This window comes from Psittacula echo (genome assembly GCF_963264785.1).
Source record: "Psittacula echo genome assembly, chromosome: 18".
NCBI lineage: Eukaryota > Metazoa > Chordata > Aves > Psittaciformes > Psittacidae > Psittacula > Psittacula echo.
The window spans coordinates 1051920-1072179 of record NC_137754.1 but is presented as its reverse complement, the minus strand read 5'-3'; the positions used below and the strand labels follow the sequence as shown (position 1 = coordinate 1072179).

Below are 20260 nucleotides of genomic sequence, written 5' to 3'. Positions count from 1 at the left end.
CGCCGTGCCCAGAGTGTGTTTATGCTGTGGATAGCCAACATTTCCCAGCACAAGCAGCCATGGTGGCACCTTGCCCAGTGCCCTCACCTGCACCTTGCACGGACCTAGGGCTGCTCCTGCCCTTGGATGAGAAAATCCGTAAGGCAACCCTGATATTTCTTGGTGTGTTTGCTCTCTGAAGGAATAGGCTGTGCCTGGTGCGGGTGGCGAGTGCCAGGGCTGTGCTATGGAGCAGCTCTTCCCGGAGCTGGGAGCTGCAGGCTTAGCTTTGGGCAGCCGTGGCACCGGGTGCCTTTTTCCTATGGTGCTTGGGTCTCTGCCTGTGTTGTCCTGGGGTGGAGGGACCAGGCGAGCTCTGTCCTCTGAAGCAGCTGATGAGCCGAGTGCGAGAATGAAACTGGAAGCCTCTCTTTGTGGCAGGAATTCTGACATGGCAGCACCGAGTTCCGAGCTGTGCCTTGGGTAACGTGAAGTCATCTCACCCAGATCAGTGGACTGCTAATAGGGGTAACTCCCGAGGAGGGCACGAAGGAGGAAGGCTTGCGGCGTTGCAGTCGTGATGTGTGCTTTACTTACATGGTGGCAGGTTTGCGTGCACGGTGTTTCTTGTCTTTGCAATCTAGATTATAGCCAGCTACAGCTTTTTACATAACCATGGTTTTGCGAGTTCCCCTCTCTCTGCTTGTGGATCCATAAGAAGCAAACCCCGCCACATGCAATCTGCGTCTCGCCGCCATCATCTGCCAGCAGAGCTGTACCAAATATTTAGGAAACCCATTTCCCGACTCTTGCTAACGCTTGCTGCCTGCCCCAGCTGCTGCCTCTTGGAAAGGGCTGTGGCTGCGCGTCTCCGTGAGAGAAGGGAGCGAGCACAACTTAGAGGGGGAAAGGAGAAGGTGGGTGAGGTTTCAGAGGCTGCTCTATTGATCCGTGCCCCTCATTTCTAATACCCATTGGCCACATGGTGGAAATGCTCATGTCTGTGTTGTAAAGTGAATGGGAGGGCTGTGGTGTGCCAGATGCAATGGACCGTTGGCTCTGTAGGAAGCCTGGTGTGCACAGCTTCTGGTGCATCCCTTTGCCTGCCCCTGGTACAGAGCAAATCAGTGGGGAGAGCTTTTTTGTTCCAGGCAAGGGTTACGGGCTCAGCCTGGGTGCTGTCGTAATAGCTGGAGGTGGTTCAGGCCTTTATTTCCATGCAGATGCATTAAGGAACAGGCAGCTTGCACTCCAAGCCTGTCTGAGCAGTGCCCTTACCCACAGAGGGACCAGAGGCAGCATTCTCCTTTGCTCCCTGTTTGGTTGGTGGCTGTGAGGACAATGGTGCTCAGGCCGGAGGGGCTTTGCCGAAAGGTTGGGACTCCTGTGGAGGTGGGATGTAGTCATGGCTTTAACCCTTTGGGCTGGAAAGCCACCATGGTGGGGTGGCATCCCATGGGGTTGTGCCATGCGCCTGGCAGGGTGCGTGCATTTCTTAAGCTCCGCTTGAAAGGGTACCAGCATTGTGCTTCTCACCTTGTCTAGCTGCTTCTCTCCCTCTTCCCTTTGTGATGGAGGTGCCACTTCTGGCTCTGTCAGCTCTAAGGTCACTCCCTTCATTAGGAGAAAGGCTGTTAAGTGTCCTGAAGATGAGGGCTTGAAGGAAGCTAGTTCCAGGAAAGGCCAAAGACTGCTCCAGCATCACAAATGTGCAGGCAGAATGTGATGGAATTACTGTTGTATCTTAAAGCAGTAGAGAGGAAAGATTGGTACTTGCCAGCTACCTGTAACCCCCACCCTGCAAGGAGTGCCAAGCTTTGATTTGCTTTCTGCTTGAACAGGACAGGTGTCAATCACCCTTTATGAGGATAATAAATGAGTGGTGAGGTGGCAATTAGCCTGCTCTTCCCAGCATCCCTGCAGCACCTTACAGCTGGTGGCTGGACAAGTCCTGGTGGCTCCTTCACTCCCTTTGCTGGGCTTTCTGCTGCTATGGTTGTGCAGAGAAGGGGGTTTGCATTGCTGGGCACTCACCTGCGAGGTGACGGCAGGCTGAGGCTTCAGCCTGTGCTGCTCCTTGTGCAGGAATCAGAGCTGCACCTCAGCTGCCTCTTCAGAAACAGGAGGTTTGGTGACAAATCCTGGGGTCAGTTTATGGCTGTTCTACCATAGCCACTTCCTACAGCAAACAAGTGCTTTCTGTACAGCACTTTGCAGTGCTGAGGTCGGCTGTGCTGCTGAAGGTGCTGGAGTTTGGAAAGTCCTAGTAAATATTCTGATGGTGTGATAGCAAAATGACTTGCTTCTCCCAGCTCAGATAGAGATATTAATATTTCAATACTTCTAGGTTGTCATTTACTACAATTTGAGAAGATTGCACTCTGATGCCTTCAAATACCTGCCTTTCAGAGCAAGCTAGGCAGCGTGTGGCTGGGTGCTGGGCTTGGGGTGGCTCCCAGTGCTGGCTGCAGGGTCGGTGCCGTGTGCCTGCGTCGCTGTGTTTCCCCAGCAGAAGCTGTGGCTCCTCCAGCCTCCCCTTTTCAGGTTCATGGGCATTAATGCCCTCGATATCTAGGTTAGGGTCAGCAGAGCTGACCAGATGTGAGCAGTGATTTCTGGGTTAAAAATATTGCAGTGCTATTTCTAAAATGTTAATCTCTCCCAGTGATTTGGAGACGGTTTTATGAAACATGGAATTAGGATGGTGCTCAATGCTAAATGGTAAAGGAGATTATATGGATTTAACTCTATGCGTCTGTCACATAACTATTGCCAATCCCATAACTTCCATTTTCTATGAAAAATCTGGTTCCTCCTTTGACCTGAAAAAGCTTTATGGGTAATCTGAATTCTCCTGTTTATGAGGTATTTTTCCACTCTCCAGCCCCTCACCCATCCATCTCTCGACCTTCCTGGGCACTACTTGGGAAGAAGATATTTCCCTGTTAGGCTGGGGATGCTCTCTGATCCCTATTACAGCAGGAGCCATGGCCTGGGATCAGGGATGGTGATGCTGGATGGAGCCTGGGGCAGAGCCGGGTGGATGCTGAGCACAATGGGATGTTCCCAGTCTGAAGCCAGGGGATGGGCACTGTGTGCCTTGGCTCCAGGACCTTCTGCTTTGCTGGGGTGATGGGCTCTACCACAAATAGCACCCTGCTGCTTTGTTTCCCTTCCTCTGCCTGCAAACGTGCGCCTTCCTCTTTCATGTATTTGGGAGAAGCACGGCGCTGCTCTGGTGAAGGGAAATGCTGATTCATGGCGACAGACCAGCCTGGAGATGTCACCAAATGACATCTGCGGGGCCATGCGGTGGCCCCGGAGCTCTGCAAAGCCTGGCTCAGTGGGAGCCCTTCACTTCCCTGGTCCATCCTTCCCCTGGTGCTGTCGGGAAGGCAGTTAAAAATGAATGGCTTTGTCTGCTTGTACTGGTGCACGGGCGCAGGAAACCGGTGTGTGTGGAGATATGGAGAGGCTTTCTTGACCTATAAATCTGTTGTCTCGTGTGGTGGCAGAGCTGGACCTCGCTAGTCAGCTAATCCATCACACAGATGGCTTTGCCTGGCTGCTCTGGCTGTGCAGTGCCCCTGACCTGGGCAAAGGAGGAAACGCTGTCATTTTAGGTGATGATTCAGTGCAGAGCACACAGAGTGCAAGAACCAGATGCTCTCACCTCTGGTTTCATGGGTGCTGGAAGAGGCACAAGGTTGTCTGTCCAGCTGGGAGAAGGATGGGGAAGGATGGGCTCCGGGAAGGAGTGAGGTGTTTGGTGGTTTCCCATCTTTACCTGGTTGAGGATGGTACGGAGCGGGCTGGTGTGGCGATGTGAATGGCCATGGATAGTGACGCTCAATCAGCCGTTCCTCGGGTGAGGAGCTGCAGCAAGGCTATCCGTATGGATGAGGCTTTCCTTCTCCCTCCTGCTCCCGTCCCCTCCTCCCCAAGTTAAGGAATCGAGGTCACGGAGGGTCCCCCGTGACTCGGTTTGAACCAGCGGCACCGTAGTGATCAGCTTATTGGCTCTGCTGCACCACGAGCAGTGTTCTCAGCCAGAGCTATTAATACCCGCGCCGAGGGCCGCTTTGCTATCCCTGTCCTTCCGCCCACTTGGAAAGAGTGCGGCTATAAAAAGAAACCGGATCCGAGTGACTGGGGGCCTCCTCAGCCTTATTTAGAGCCAATCTTGCTTTGGTGGAGAAGGGGGAGCTCGTGGTCCTGCAGAGTGGGAAGGAGAAACGGGAGGAGTTGGGTGAAGAGGTCCCTTCCCTCATGTTGAGCAAGGGAAGCGCTTGTCTGCAGTGGTCACAGATGCTCCCGGGCATCTGGGTGGCAGCAGGCACAGCCCTGGAACGTGCCCTTGAACCTAAGCTTGGGCTTAGGGGAACTGGGACCAGGCATCCCTCCCTCTGGCTCTGGGCAAGGGGAGCAGCACTGATCCCAGTTTTCCTGCCCCTCTCATGGGAGCTGCTGCAGCTTTTGAAGGCAATGATGGGGTAGCAGGAAAGATCTGTGCCCTGCTCAGGGAAGGCTTGCTCTGGATGTATTTGCATTGCTGATGGGCATCTGGGGAGCTGCTGGGGCACAGGGGTACTGATGTTCTGCTGCTCCAGGTTGGGGGACATTGGGGTTTGCAGGAGGAACATCAGTGGTTTATTGTGCTTGGTTTGTTGTTGTTGGACATGGGTGTCCTGAGGCCTCTGGGTGCTGAGGCATGGTTGGACCACATGCTAAGAGCCACCTGAAGAAGCCTTGGGGGATACCTTGGGTACCCTTCATTGCTTGCACAGCCCCTGGTTGGGTGCCTGTGATTCCTGATCCATGCTGCCAGCAAGAGCGCTGGCCTGTGAAGGTGGCCTTTATGCTTCCAGCCCATGCACTGATGCTCCTCTGCTCTGCTGTACATGGGGACCAGGGGCTGGGCTCGGGGCAGTTGTGCTGGGGGTGACCTCTGTGCCGGTGGGATTGGCCATTTCTGCACTAACCCCGTGCCTTTGTGGCCTCTGCTTCCTCCACAGCACATGCTGAAGATGTTGGAACCAGCCTCTACTTTGTGAACGACTCTATCCAGCAGGTCACCTTCTCCAGCACAGTGGGGGTGGTGATCCCCTGCCCGGCAGCAGGGTCACCCAGCGCCGTCCTCCGGTGGTACCTGGCCACAGGCGACGACATCTACGATGTGCCCCACATCCGGCATGTCCATGCCAATGGGACTTTGCAGCTCTACCCCTTCTCGCCATCAGCCTTCAATAGCTTTATCCACGACAACGACTACTTCTGCACCGCGGAGAACTCGGCTGGCAAAATCAGGAGCCCAAATATCCGTGTTAAAGCAGGTAGGAGCTCGCTGCGGGCGCTGGGGTTTGGATGAGGTGCTGCCTTTCCTCTGGTCTTCTCCATGGCCTGTTGGTTGGCCCATTGAGAGGCATCCGCTCGCCTCTGTCTCCCTGGCATGGGCCAGTAACACGGTTCTGCAAATGGATCACTTGATGCTGCATAGGCAGGGAGCAGGGAGAAGATCAGGGTGCTTGGTAAGGTGTTCATCCTGCCCCAGCTAAGAGCCAGCTCTGTACCAGGGCAGGGCTGACCACCGGGGAAGGAACTTGGGCTTGGGGGTCTCCAGCATGTGTCTGGAGGCCGTGGGGTGGCTGCAGAGGTCCTCTCCCTTTGAACTCATATTGTTATACCCATCCATACATGGGGGCTTTTCACAGGAGGAGCTGGACCACATCTGTCCATGGTGGGGAGACCCCACTGTGTCCCACAGCCCTCCTCAAGCCTGTTCCCACTGTCGCATCCAGCCCCAGCTTGCCAAGGCTTATTAAACAGAGAAAAAAGAGGAGGAATATGGCAAAGAGCTGATTCCGAAAGCCATTATAGTAAATTATTGACCAGGCTGAGGAGGGCTAATAGCCCAGGAATGGCTTCATTATGTAACCTATTAAAAGTGGGGCTAGCAGAGGGAGCATGACAGAAGTGACTACAGGGTTTTTTATTTTAATACCTTGTACTGCAGAGTAAATGGGCATTAACCCCCTTCTGCAGAGTGAATCATTTACCCACCCTCAGAGGTTACCTATAAACCATGGCTCGGTGCAGGAGGCACAGAGCACTGAAAGCGGGCACTGCAGGCTGCAGAGTGGCTCCTTGGTGACGTGGCTGCGTCCCCTGTGCCATGCGAGGGCTGTGGCACCCAGCAGGCACAGGGTGGCTTGTGCTGCTCAGTGCATGATTGTGGCTCCTCTGGTGTTGGTGACTCTGGGCCTGAGACCATGGGGTTCTCATGGGGTACCAGGGTGCTGGGGCTGTGGATGGCCAGGGCTGGAGCAGCAGGGATGGGTGTCACAGAGTCAGTGCCCTGGATGTGCTGCAGAACAGAATGCTTGTCCTCTCCCCCTTGCCTTCCTGCCGGGCACAGAGACCTTGCTTTGCTCTTCTCCCAGCTGCTGAGGACTTCCTTGGGATCATAGCAAGCCGGGAGCAGAGCAGAGCCCTGGCTTTCATTCCCCTCTCTCAATGCACCCCTGCTGCGGTGGGACTTCGGCTGGGAGCCCAGCCTCCCGTGTCCCTTTAGCAGGTGCAGTTAGCAGGGGGCATGAGCACACAGTGGGGACCCCATGCAGGGCACCAGGGGCCACCATGGCTCCAGCTGTGGCAGCTCCAAGTGCTTTGGCTTTATGGCTTCTGGAAGCAGTTGTGAAACGTTCCCTCGCTCCTGTTTCCTCCCAGTCGTGTCGTGTCCCAGTCACTCTCCAGTGCTTTGTAATGGCAACGCACCGAGTAAAGCCAATTAAAGCTGCATAAAGAAAGCAAAGCAAGAAAATGCAGCTGCAAATATGGGGAGCTGGAAAAACCTGTGGAAGCTTTGGGAAAGCTGCTGGTGAGCACATGGAACAAGTCTCTATCCAATGGGAAGCTTTAATCCTGTTCGCTGTGGCCTTGTAGGGATTATTCCCAGGGGCTGAAAAAGGCCAGAGCTGTGGCTGCAAAGGTTGGTGCGGGTCAGAGGTGGGGGACCCCTGCACGAGGTGTGCTTCAGGCTGGGGTGAGCATGTACGATGCTCCTCCTGGTCCCTGCTGGCCTTTAAAGCCCGTGAATAAACCTCCTGCTCCATGTGATTAAGGAAGCTTTTTCCAGCTAATCTGCTTTAGCTCTGGAGTCCCTTTCCATGATGCAGCCTTTGTCCTCCTGGCTGGGGCATTGGTAAATAACCAGAGCAAGCTCGAGGCCACTCCAGACCCTCTTCCCGGCTTTCCTTTGGGGCTCTGTGAGCTGCAGGCAGGCGATGCAGGAGAGGCAAAGGTCTCTGCAGCTTGCACTTCATGTCTTCTGCTGCTGCTGGTCTCCCTTGCCGGGGGGAGGGTGGCAACTGTCCCCATGCATCACAGGCTGGAGCCTGGGATGTGCCCCCGCTTTTATCCCAGCCTCTTGCTGCAGCACAGGGTGCTGTGGAAGCCAGGGAAGTGGAGGTGGGAACAGTCAGCCCCTCGCTGCTCGCTTGTGTGTGCGAGGTATGTGATGCATTGCCGGCGGGTGCTTTCCACTCAGGAAAACACCTTCCTTCTGGGCTGCGAAGGAGTTCTATCTTGGGAGATTCATTGAGCTGCTTTTGTTCTGGCCGAGGGGTGTTGTTGAGTGCTGGAGTGAATGCATGTCTCTGGTGATAGTGATGCCCAGGTGCTTGTGTCCTACAGGGCACAATTGCTATCACAGCAAAGAGGCACCTGCACTCACTGTGGTTTATACTTCAACTTGAAGAGTTTATGGTGTCTGCATGTGTTATTGGGCATGGTGACTCCTTTTTGTCATGCTGAAGAGGCTGGGGTCGATCCATCTTAGCCCAATGAGTGCTGCTGGAGGGTTGTGGCACCGGGGAACTCCTTGTCCAGGGTCTGTCAAAGGGATGTGCATCTCCCTGAGGAATACAGCCCGTGGTGGGGACATCTCATTGCTCCCACTGTGACATGGCCTGGGAAAGTGTCATCTGCTTCCCTAAGTATTCCTCTGGTGTGTTTAGGAGCACACCAAGCTCTGTGTCACAGGCTGTATTTCCTGGTGCCTCATGGCTGTGTTCTCAGCATGCACCCAGCAGTGAAGTGATTACCTCAAGGTGCAGGTTCAACATTACAGCTATGGAACACCCTTAGTCCCTGTGCTGAAATCCGGGTGCTGCAAACCGCTGCCTTAGCCACTTTGGTGACTGTAAAACCAGCAGCTTGCCTTCGTGCCAAGGCCAGGTGACACTGGGGACCGTTTCAGGGTTCCAGCAGCAGGAGCATCCTTCTGTGTGCTGAGCACAGGGCTGTGGTCTCTAAAGGAGAGCTGCTCCCTTCCCCAGGAAGGTGGGCTCTGTGCTTGGGATGGAAGCAGTTTGCTGCTGGGTGGGTTGGTTTGTTTGGGAATCTTGGGATTAAAGCAAAAGGAAGTGTGCGTTCCCCCAGCACTGTCACACCGCCTGCTTCTCTGTGCAGTTTTCAGGGAACCATACACCGTTCGGGTGGAGGACCAAAGGTCGATGCGTGGAAACGTGGCTGTTTTCAAGTGCCTCATCCCCTCTTCAGTGCAGGAATACGTTAGTGTTGTGTCCTGGGAGAAAGACACCGTTTCTATCATCCCAGGTAAGAAAGGAGCTTCTATTCTCTTTGGAAATCTGCTTTGCCACGTGTGAAACTCATTGTCATGGGGCTGTTTTTCTTGGCTTATTGTCTGTGCCTATGCTGCCGAAGCAAAGACTTCTATTGATGACCATCTCATGGCTTCATACTTGAAAATGCTGGTGGTGCAGGCAGATGTGTTGAGTTTGGGGTCTCCTTGCTGCTGTGGTCAGTATTTGTTGTATGTCAGGGCTCAAGGATGTTTGGTGTAAGCGTGCCCTGTTCTGGCCTCTCCTGTGTCCCTTCAAGCCTGATCGCTTTGGGTACCTGCCATGGGGGGTGTAGGCAACAGGAAAGGAGCTGTCCCATGCTGTCTGTGTCCTGACTGCAGCATCTGAGCTGGTTTTCTTGTTGTCAGGAAGTAAATTCACAGCTTCAGTTGTGAGTTTTCACAACTGATTGAGCCACGGGGGAAGGAACTCGGTACAAATGGCATCATGCACTGCTTCCCCGTGCTTGGCATCCCTGTCCCAGGTGCCTGCCTTGTGAACTGGTTTATGCCCTGCTCTGTGCCGAGTTTGGTCTGTGGGGAAGGGGCCTGCTGGAGGGACAGGGTTCCCACTGGAGCAGAGAGCTTTTGAACCCAGGCTCTTCCCCCAGCTGGGAATGGGCCGAGCACTGATGGGACGTGGCCTCTGTGCAGCTCAGAGGGCACAGAGCAGGGTAAGCTGCTGGTGCTGCGGGCGCTGATCCCATGCTCCTGCCTGCTGCTCACAGGCTTTGGAGCAGCACAAGGGCTGTGGGCAGGTGCTGGCACAGCATGGGACCAGCCCCGTGTACCAGGGTGACCTTTTGGCTCCCTCCTCGGAGCCGGTATTGATGGCAGTGCTGGCTGCGTAAGCTGGTAGTAAAGCAATCAATACTGCTTCCCCCAGGGGCACGCAGAGAATTAAAGGATTTTGCCCAAAGTGAATGCTCTGCGCTTGATATTTGCTCACAGGTCAGCAAGTCCGGATGCTCCTCCAGGGCTCTGTTGCTGCATTGGCAGTGCTGAGAGGGGCAGATGCCACAGGGAGCAGGGCATGAGCCCAGTGGCTGCTGACCAAGCACGAGAGGTGATTTGCTGTAATCCTGCTTGCAGGGCTGTTTCTTAAGGAGCTTAAGGAGCAAAGTGCTTCACCTGGAGCAGGTGACAGGTTCTCCTGAGGGCAGCGGTGGCTCTTGCTGGTGGCCTATGCCTCCTGAGTGCGGCTGATGTGCTGATTCAGCACAGCCCATGGGCCGGGAGGCAGGCAAAGGGAAGCAGTGCTCTGGGAGCGCTGATAGTGACTGATGGCCCCCAGGCTGTGATGGATTGGCAGGGTCTGTGTCCAGGGGACCAGGCTGCACTGACTGGGGCCATGTCCTTGCTGGCAGGGGGCCCATCCCAGTTTGTAGCACTGGAGCCGGGAGCCAACTGCCTTGACCCGGGTCTGCAGCGCCTGTGCTCCCAGCACTGACCCCATTCTGACCACATGAAGCTCTTTGCCTCCAGAGCATGGTCTTCCCTGGACAGGCATTCAGAGTGATGAGCTTGTGTTGATCAGCAGCCAGCTCGTGTCCAAGCAGCCTTTTGCCTCCTTGAGTACAAGGCTCTGCACGGAGCTCCTGGAACGTGAGGGTGTTTTGGAGCACTGTGGAAAAGACCATTTCATTTTAGCAATGAGAAACTGCTGGGTGGTCCAGTGAAGCTGTGGAAAGTGTTTGTGGAGGCTCCCCTGGAGGCCAGCTGGTGCTGGACCGGGCATGGTACCTTTTGCAGGGCAGTGTGATGCGTGTGGTGATGCTCTGCTCACCATAGGTGTGTTTGAGCAGGGCATGGCAAGGTCCATCACCACCAGCACCTGTGGTGTTCATTCCTCAGCCGCTGATGGTGCCCATGCACTTCCAGGGAAGGCATCTGTTGCTCCCGGGATCCTGGTTTGCTCAGTGGCAAGTTTGTGAACCGAGCACCCCTGCTCTCGTGTGATCTTATCCAGACTTGTTCCCAACTTTGCTGTGGCGGTGGATTTTTTAATATGATGATTTAATTAGAGTGGAGCGATTTTAACATTCTAAAGCAATAATTACCCTAAAGACAGAACATATAAATTGTGTTACAGTGCAGAGTCAACACAAGCAAACATGTTTTGCTGTTGGGTTGCAAATATAGTATCTGCCTGAAGCTGATTTTTTTTGTTGTTGCTTGTGTTAGAGCTAAAACTGGCTTTGCTGTTACCAAAAACATGGTCTTGTCTTGACCGCTGGTGAACCTCTGCTTCTGTCCTCATTCTGAGCAAGGAGAGGAGGAGGGTGTCCCTGCTGCTCAGAGCGAACAGTGCGAAGGCTGAGGGGAGCTGAAGGGTGGTGCTGCGGCCTAATAGCTGCCTTCAAGGTGCTTTCTGCATGGTGAGACCGTCAGTGGTACAGACCCAGCGCCTCATGGCTCGCCTGCAAACAGAGGTGTGTGGAAGTGCTGCAGCTCTTTCTTGGGTGTGAATACATCCAAGCTGTATTTACAGCTGGCTGTGTGTAACGTGGTGTTCTTTCCTAGCTTCACTGTGCCAAACTTGCTGCTGCTCCTGAAACTTTCCTCTAGTGCTTCCTGTGGAATACTGTGCATCTTCCCTGCGAGCCTTGGTGCAGCAGGGAATGAGCAGTCCTAATAGGCAGGAGCAGGGAAACCCTCCATCCAGACCTCTCTAAGTGTCTGTTTCTGCAGTAAATCTCTACTTTCCTTTGCATCCCTGCTTTTCCCCCCACCAAACCAAAATACTGTGTAGCTCAGGAGACAGGAACCAAGCATTACCCCTGGGGCCGCTGTTCTGGTGAGCTCTGGTATCCAGCATGATACATGGCCCTTTTGTGAGCTTTCTGGGTTCTTTTTACACTGAATTGGGATTATGGAGTTCCCAAACTCTGTGGCTGCGCCTTTGAGACGTGTCTTCAGGCAGGCCTGGCTGCTCTTTTGATGGTGGTTTGCTGGTGGGATGCAGGCACCAGCATCCCTGCAGAGGCACAGGGAGCATGGGGAGCATGGGGCCTTTTCTTGGATGCCTGCTGCTTGCACTCTTTGCAGAAGGTGCCTGTGCCTGGCTCTTGTCTGTCGGATTCCCTGGTGAACGTGTCCCTTCAGGAACACCTGCACTGGAAGGGACCCGGAGCGATTGTTGGGAGCGCCCGGTGTCTGCATGGCCCTGCTGCAGTGGGGGGGTTGAGGTGCTGAGCTGCATTATTTGGTTAACTTGGCGTCGCTGTAACTTACCCTGAAATCAAAGATAAACTCTTTATGGAAGGTTATCCCGCACATAAATCATCATTAGTGCAGCTCGTTTTTGTTTAATGCCTACCTAACTGTGCTGTAGTCTAAAACTGTGTGTTTAGTGAAGTCAAGGGTTGCGGAGAAATTACAGGGTTTTCAAAAACCCATTTGCTTCGCTGGTGCTCACATCAGAATCAATCTCGCCGTTCGTGCTCAGCCTTGTCGCGCGCACAGCACCGCTCGCAGGACTCTGGCCTTGAGTGCAGGCTCACCAGGGGGACGGGTCAGGGGCTGGGTGCAAGATTGCGCTTCACACCCAGGCTGTGATTTCAGACTCTGTTGCTATTGATGAAGCTTGATGTGCGTTTGGGGGGGGGAGTAATGGGAGGAGGATGTCTTGCAGACCCTTTTCCATAGGGAATGAGGGGGAAACTGCTGCTAGAAGCCAGTTTAAGAACTCAGCGTGGTAAAGAGCTTTCATTTTTAATTTTTATTTTTAAAACACTATCACCAGGCTGGGTAACGTGAGGAGCCTCTTAGGCACACGCATGGCTTTGATTTGCCATGGAGGAGCTATATGTTGCATATGCAACTGCAGCTGCTTTGTTCGCTGTGGTCAGGCTGTGGTGGCACTGGAATGGGTATGAATGGTGCTGACTTGTCCTCTCCTCAGGCATCACATGGCGTAGCCTGATGTCAGCATGTTCTAGCGTGGAGCTCATGTATGTGGATGCTGTTGGAGCGTGCATCCAGCTGCTGTTGTTGTGATGTGTTCCTGTGTGCACTGCTTGGCTTTGGGAACCTTGTGAGCACACAGATACCTGTACCCTTACAGCCAAGCCATTCCCCAGCCAGCTCAGGGATGTGAATGTGTATCCAGGTTTGTTTTCTTGGCACAAACATGCCACCTGCCCAGGCTGTGTCCACTGTGCTACCAGGAGCTCCAAGGATGCTTGTGTCATTGGCTCTGGTCCTGTGGCCATCATTGCACATCTGCGCTGATGTATCTTGAGAGCATGGCAGGGTTTGCCTTGGGAGGCTCTGTGCTGGGACATGGCTGTCACTCGGGTGCATGGGCCTAACACTGCTGGAGTGGCTTTCCATGGTGTCCTGGAGAACAAAAGCAGTGTCCTCATGGCGCAGTGGCATTGCTTCAGCTGCAAGGGAAGGCTGATGGCATTTGGCATCCTGTCTGGCCTAGCCTGTTGGTAGCCTGTGGCTTGCCAGGGCAGCACAGAACAGCATTACTGGACTGGCAGCCCCAGAGCTGAGCTGCTGTTTGATGCTTTGGTGTTGTGTGCTTGATAGATTGTGTTGGAAAAAATCTAAATGCAACGCTTGTCAGGGTGCAGACACTCCTGAGGGTCCTGCTTTTCTCAGCAACCCTAATACATATCCTCTGAGGGCTGCAGGTACTTGGATGCACTTACTTAGTAATTGGATAGCCACAAAATCCTGTCTCTGGAAAGCAAACTGTAAAGCTTGCCAGGAGGGAACTGGGAACAAAATGAGTTCTGTGAAGTTTGAGGTCTGGTTTTGTGCAGGTTCTGATTGAGCAGCAGACTTCTAGGAGTTTTGAAGGTATCTGAAGTAATCTGGTTGCAATGGTTCAGACAGGAGCTTAATTTGACCTGAGCAGCCCTTTCTGTCCCACCCCCTGCAGTGCCCAAGGCTGTTTCCGGGAGTCTTAAACTAATCCCAGCACAGGTTTAGTGATGCGGGAGCTAAAACTGCAGCAGCTTTCTCATTACGTGTGGCCGTTCACCCTGAAGATGTGTGCTCTCTGCTGCACCTTGCAGCATCTGCCACCCGTTCTGGTTTACTCTACAGCAGCAGAGGTGTACATGTACACAAATGGCTCTGCAATCCGTCTCAAGAGGTGGTGAGTGTAGGGATGCAGCGTGAAGCTACCTGCTGTTAAACATGGCTGAGGATTTCTGGGTGCAGCATTCCTGCATGGATGGGGTACGCAGAGGCATGATCCAAGGGGCCGAAGTGCCAGGACCTGGATAATTCAGCATTGTCCTTCTATCAATAGGCTTGTTCTGGGCAACATCAGTCTCCTGTTACTGGAGAAAAGCTGGATGCTGAGACAGAATAAACATGGCAAGGCGAAAGGCAGTGCTTGTTTCTGTGTTTGTCTCCATTGGGATGGTCTGGGAACAGGAGATAAGCTGCAGAGGGTCATTACCACTGGGTCTGTTTGGTTTTGCCTGGGTGTGGAATAACTCCCTCTGGTTTAAAGCTAGGTGCATGCTTGGGAGCAAGCAGCCTATGGTCTGAGCATGTGGGGCCACCCCCCTGTCCTGTCCCTGTTGTCACTGTGGTGGAGCATGGGACTGGTGGCTGTGACCTCTTGAGAGAAGATTGAGCCCAGGGTCCTGTGCATCCTGCCTGGCTCTCTCCTGGCATGTGCAGGGAGCAATCTGTGTGGGCAGCTCCGAGATGAAAGCTGTGACCATCGGGCAAAAGGCTGCTGAAGAATTGGCCTTTTCAACTGGGTCTTGTAGCTGCTGCCTGGGACAGGTTGACTCCAGCGTGGAGCAGCCTGATGTGATTTAAACGAGCGTTGTCTTACCCTATCTGAGGGGGCTGCAGAACCTTTTCTGTGATGATCCCAAGATCTCTAAAGGTGTCCTGGCCTCTCCCTACCCCCTGCCACCCTCTCTGGCTGCGACATGTGCCCAGACCTGTTACAGAGGGAAGTAGCTCCAGGCGTTATTCTCACCAAGTGGGGTGAGATTCTGTCTGAAATCATTTCATCCTTCCCCAGAGACTTGGCGTGAATTTTATCTAATCGCCATGGCAACAGATAAAAAAAGGTGTGAGCACATCTCCTTTTGCTGTGATAATTCAGATTTATATATTCAGATCAGATTGGAGTTAGAGATTTTAAAAGGAGCAGATGCAGCAGAAGGTGTGACTGCAAATAATGTGGCAAGAACGTTTGATGATCCTGCCCTTTAAGAGGGGAGAGCGCTTTCCCGCAGGTTTTTTTGGAATATAATTATTCCATCAAATCCACTTTAACAAGGACTCATTATAGCCCTGATAATGCAGAGTCACGTTGGAGACAATCTCGCACACGCATGCACACACACCGAGCAAAGGGACTACAACAAGTAAATACAATGCCTGGAGCAGGGAGGAGCGAGCGCGGCACAGGGCAGGGGTTACCCAAGGGCTGGCTGCTCTGCTCCCCGTGCTCCTGGTGCCCGGCCATGCTGCGTGTCTCCACTTTCCCCTGGTGTGAGAGGCTGATTTGGCAGCTCCTGATCTTGTTGCCCATGCAGCAGCTCTCGGAGATGTGCCTGAAATGGAGCTTTTGGGCCATCCTGAGCCAGGGCTGCTCACTGTGCTGCTGCAGCTTCGGCAGGAGGGGATGCTCCGTCTGCAGTTGGAGCAAGGAGGACTTTGGCTTCTTTCTCTGCAGGGTAGAGAAGGAAGGATGTGGAGGGTTTTGGAGAAGGAAAGGTGCTGTTGATCTAGCACTTGGCATCCCAGTCCCATGTGATGTCCTTGCCCTTGCTCAAGCCCTGCGGCACTATAGAGCACAAGCCAAATACAGCATGACAAGCTCCAAGGCATGAAATACAGAGGAGTAGCTGCTCTTGGAGCTGCCATCTCTTTGTGTACCTGTAAGCATAAATCTTGGGCTACCCCAAAGAGCATTTGTGCCATAGGGAATATAGAGGGTGGGATGCATGGCTGAGGGGTTGGAGCAGCCGCAGGAGATGGGTGAGCTGTATATCTCTGCCCAACGCCTAACCCAGACCCAGTGAGAGGTTCCTGTCCTCCATAGCACCGCTGGGCTGCCATGGACTCAGGATCCACACCAGGCTCCCTGGTGGCAGAGGTGAGGGGGATGATGAGCGGCGGGGAGGCCTTCCTGCATCCCTGTGGTACTCGGTGCTGCTTGAGCTCAATGCACAGAGCATCCCAGCCAAGGGGGTATGTGCACAGACCCAAATGAAGGGTGGTGCGCATCCACTGTGTGCTCTGCTTGCTCCTCTGCAGGGGAGCTACCCCCAGAGACTCTTTGGAGACAACAGCCATGGTACCCACTGAGCAAAACCTTCAGCAGTGACTGTGGCATGAGGATTGAGGTGATTTACGTGGAAAGAGTGCATTGCAGAGAGCAGGCAGAGATCAGCAGGAGGAGAGGCATGGAGGAGCGGTCTGCTAGCAGCAGGCAGCAGGATGTGTTGTACAGACTCTCCTGGGTCCCAGGGTAGATTGTTCCAGTTATGCTCTGAATTGCAAATAGCGGTTTTGCAGGAAATTACAAAGAAGTCAGGAACAAGAGGCAAGTCCTCTGGAGCACCCCTCCAGTGGCATGCAAAGAAGGGGAGCAACGTGAGCAGGAGGGGCTTGGAGGTGCACTGGGCGCTGATTAACCTCCCATGGTGCTTAGAGGAGCTTGAGACCCTTAGACCGCACACTGTGTATCATTGCAAGAGGCTTCTCTGCTGAGAACCAGCCCTTGGGAAAGGTTTTAGGGCCCAGCTCACAGAGGAGCTGAGCTATGGAATGAAATCTGGTGCTCCGCATGCCTTCTGCGCCTTGCTGAACCTGCTGCTGCTCCGTGCTGCCTGACTGAGCTGAGAGCATCCAGGTCCTTGCTCAGTTACAGGGGCTGTGGTCTTGTCTCCCTGGTCAGAAGGCATTAGTTAAACTGTAATGCTTTTGTGTGTTTTCAGGACATTCCTGCTGAAGGAGAGCTCAAATCCCCTGGGATGTGAGTTTCTGTAGGGCACTGGCGTGACTCAAGTTAAAGCTGGGATCACTGCTTTGCGTGCCAGGCAGGATGCCCAGCGTGCACACATAGGGTTGAACCAGCCACGGGCCACTGAGGGGTCCTTGGGATTCCTAAGGGATGCCTAAGGGACTCTTGGGAGCCACTCCTCTGCCTGAAGCACTCTTCAGGGCTGCTGCTGGCTTGGTGGGCTTGGATAGCACCAAAATCCCTTTGAAAATGCCCAAGCCGGGTCTGAGAAAAGGGTTTGGAGGGAGAGGGTTCGCTTCACCAGCTGTTTGCTGGCACGTTCATCTTCTCCACCCTGCCCGAACCTTCTTCCTTTTATACCTGTGTTTGAATTGTCATCGATGGGAGTGCAGTGCTGGCTGGGGTCCTGCCAGGCCAGGCTCTCCCTAGGGAGCTGTGCACCATGGCAGTAATAGTCACAGCAAAGCCAAGTGATGTGGAAGCCGTACAGGTCAGAACTCCTTTTCCAACCACATGTCTTCATGAGCTTGAGCCATCTGCCCCTGGGGGCTCGTGATGGGCTGCAGAGGGACAGGAACCAGCGCTGTGTGTGGTGGAGCTGAAGTCACTGCTGCTTGTGCCAGCACGGCTTGTGTCCATTGGGATGGCTCACACATGTGGCCACCTCAGCATGGGAGCAGGGTTGGGGTGCCTGCCCTGGGGAGGTGGTGATGGTGGTGGTGCGGGTGTGCATCTTCCTGCCCTCCTCCTCCCCGTGCATCCGCACACATACACAGATGCAGGAACAATCCCGGTCATTATTCCTACCATGGTGACAGTGACAGTGGCAGAGATGCCAGCTTCCTAACACAGACGGCTTTATTTCATCTCCTCTGTTTTTCAAAGCCTCTTTCATTTTGCATGAGGAGACAGATGTGAAGGGCTGCAGGCTGATAAATTCTGCTGTCTTCTGAAAGGAGAGGGTGGGTTTTTGTTGTGGTTGCTTCTCTTCCTCCCTCCCCAGCCCCCTCCTGGCAGTGCAGCCGCAGCCTCTTTCTGTGCAGGATGCTCCCTGCTCCTTGGCATGGGATGTCCGATGGACACCTCGCTGGGGCAGGCAGGGCTGAGCTCTCTGGGTGAGCATCCCAAGGGGTAGCAGGGCTGGATTTTGGTGTTGTGGTGCTGGCCCCCTGCTTGGGAGCAAATGAGCACGTTGGTGCAGATGCCTTCCTGGAATGCATCCGCAGTGCCGAGCACTGGCGCGCTGTGATGTGACTGAGGAGGAGCTGGTGGAGCAAGGGCTCAGCCTTTACAACCGAACCTCTCGTCCTTCTCCTCGCTGTACCAAGGTGCTGAGAGAGGGCTGCGGGGCTGTGAGGAGCAGCATGAGGATTGGGCATGGTGCAGGCTGTGCCCCTTTGGGATGCCGCAGGAAGCCTGTGCTCAGCGCTGCTGTTGGGAATGCTGCCTTCGGCAGCGCCTGGCCGTGTGGCACCAGTGAGCTGCGGTGGCGCTGGGTTCAGCTCCCCTTCTTCCTCCTCCTCCTCCTCCTCCTCCTCCTCTGCTGACGATAGCTCTCGTTTAAAAATAAATTGCTCCATCTTTAATTGCGGTTTAAATAACGGCTTCATTTTTATTTAAATGTGGCTCTGGAAGGCTTGGAGAACAATGAGGAGAAAATACAGGGCACTGCTCCGGCACACGTCTTCAAGCATGTAATTAATTTTGTTTCTTATTATACTGATGTTTGCCGAATCTGGAAAAAGATCTGATTGTTCCTCTTGATTCAGTCACGCACAGGATCTACAAATACACCACCAGCCATTTCAGGACTCCATTTCACAAGCCATGAAGCCTTGGTGCTGACATGCCGAAGGAGGGCTCCTCAGGTCCCTTGCCTGTGCTGTTCATGGGCTTTGCACCCAACAGAACCCTCTTTCCCCCAACCCAGGACCCTTCAAGGCTGATGGATGTGTCCTTAGACCCTTCTGAAGGCTTTTGGTAGCCAGGGATGGCTGCTGCAGACCCGAGAGGCTGCGCTTGGTGCTTGCTAGGGTGAGAGTTTGTGCTTTTTGTAGATGAATGGTATTAAAAGGCTCATAAATGACTCGGGGATGTTGAGTGAAGGCTCTGAGTGACCCAGGGACCTCTTTCACAAGTGAGCTAGCCATTCCGGAATATAAATCTCATTCAGAGTCGATAAGGATTAGGTTCCTAAGTGCCCAACATCACTAAAGTGCTTCTGAAACTGCTGCTTGTTAGAGGGTTGCAGAGGAAGCTGCATGAGGCCTGGCGGGCTGTAAGCTTATCAGTCAAAGGTGCTTTACTTGGTGACAGAAGCCACTTGTGGTAAACAAGCTGCTGGCCCTTTGGACTCCCGACAATCTTTTAACCATTTATTAAAGCTGCTGTGAACTCTGCTTGGGAATGAAAGCCTAATAGCGAGCATGGCAGAGATTTGTCACAGATGGCAGCACTGCCAAAAGCAGGCATTCAAGAAAACATTCATCAAAAACATTCATTTCTTTCAAAAAGAAATTGACGTTTATAGCGTAGACAAATTTGGGACTCGTTTGCCTTGCCTTTCAGTTTCAGCATTTTTAGAGGTCACTTTTTTCTGCACCTTCAGGGCTGGAAACTGGTGTTATTTTTGACTGGAAACTGAGAATCCCATATAACCACGTGGCACCAAGCAATGGGACGTGCGAAAGGGCAGGACCACGTGTGGCTGGGGCACTATGTGAGCCATGTACGTCTGACTCTATGGTGAGGAAGGATGAGTGTGCCCGCCCTCCTTAAACAGCCAGAGCATCCCTTAAGAGGGTGCAATCGGTTCGCAGCTCGTCTCCGATCGCAGCTCATCTCCATTTCGTCTGAAGGCTGCACCATGCTGGGTTTCAGCCTTGTTATGTTTTCTCTTGAGCAACACCTTTTATTTCTGCAGTGTTTAATATTCCTTTCCAGAGCCTCCCTTCCCTCTTCTGTGTCTTTCCACTGAAAGCAGCTTTGAAACCGTGGATTGTGGTGGCTGAGCTGTACCTGTGGTCTCTGTGTCAGTCCCCTGCCTGCTCGGATGCTGTCACTGCTCCTCAGGCTCTCCCTGTGCCCCCTTTCCCTTCCCTGCTGGGCATCCCTGGTGCAGGGTACCCGTTACAGGCAGCTCTTGGCTCGGGTGTGTGGCTTGGGCTCACAGAGGAGATGCTTCTCTTGCCCCACATGGCCATGGGCTCCCCAAGCACACAGACATGGTCCAATCGGCTTGTGGCTGCCTTTAAGAGTGGTCAAATCTCTCGCTCTGCTTCAAGGCAGGGTCTGGCATTGATCCCTCTTGCAGCAGAGCCATTGTGACCTGGGGAAGTTGGCAAACAGAATGGGGCTGATGGCACCAAGACCGTCATGTGTTGGTCAAAGGGAAGCACAGGTCTTTGTTTCCTCATCACTGGGGAGTTGTGATCGCAGCTGAAATGAGAAGCTTCGTGCTAGTTATCGCTGTGTTGCTGCTTCAGACCCTGACTGATTACTTGTAGCTGCTTCTCCCTGCAAACCAGCTCTCATTTGCATCTTGGAGGAGCAGTGTGCTGCAGGCAACGGGAGCTGGTGACACCACTGGAGATGGCGTGTTGTGTCTCATTTAATGTCCATTTGACTCGCATCTCTTGTGTTTTGTTTGCAGTGTGATGCTATGGACTTAATGGTGTCACACA

General features: G+C 53.6%; 1 protein-coding gene across 1 annotated transcript in view; it reads left to right on the top strand.

Moving 5' to 3' along the window:
- DSCAML1 (DS cell adhesion molecule like 1) overlaps positions 1–20260 on the top strand; it is a gene marked incomplete at both ends in the record, with an annotated part of 93421 nt that overhangs the window by 2138 nt on the left and 71023 nt on the right. The window contains 2 exons of the mRNA XM_080631518.1: positions 4995–5312; positions 8449–8595. Of these exons, the coding sequence (XP_080487644.1) occupies positions 4995–5312; positions 8449–8595 (465 nt within the window). The remainder of the gene's footprint in view (positions 1–4994; positions 5313–8448; positions 8596–20260) is intronic.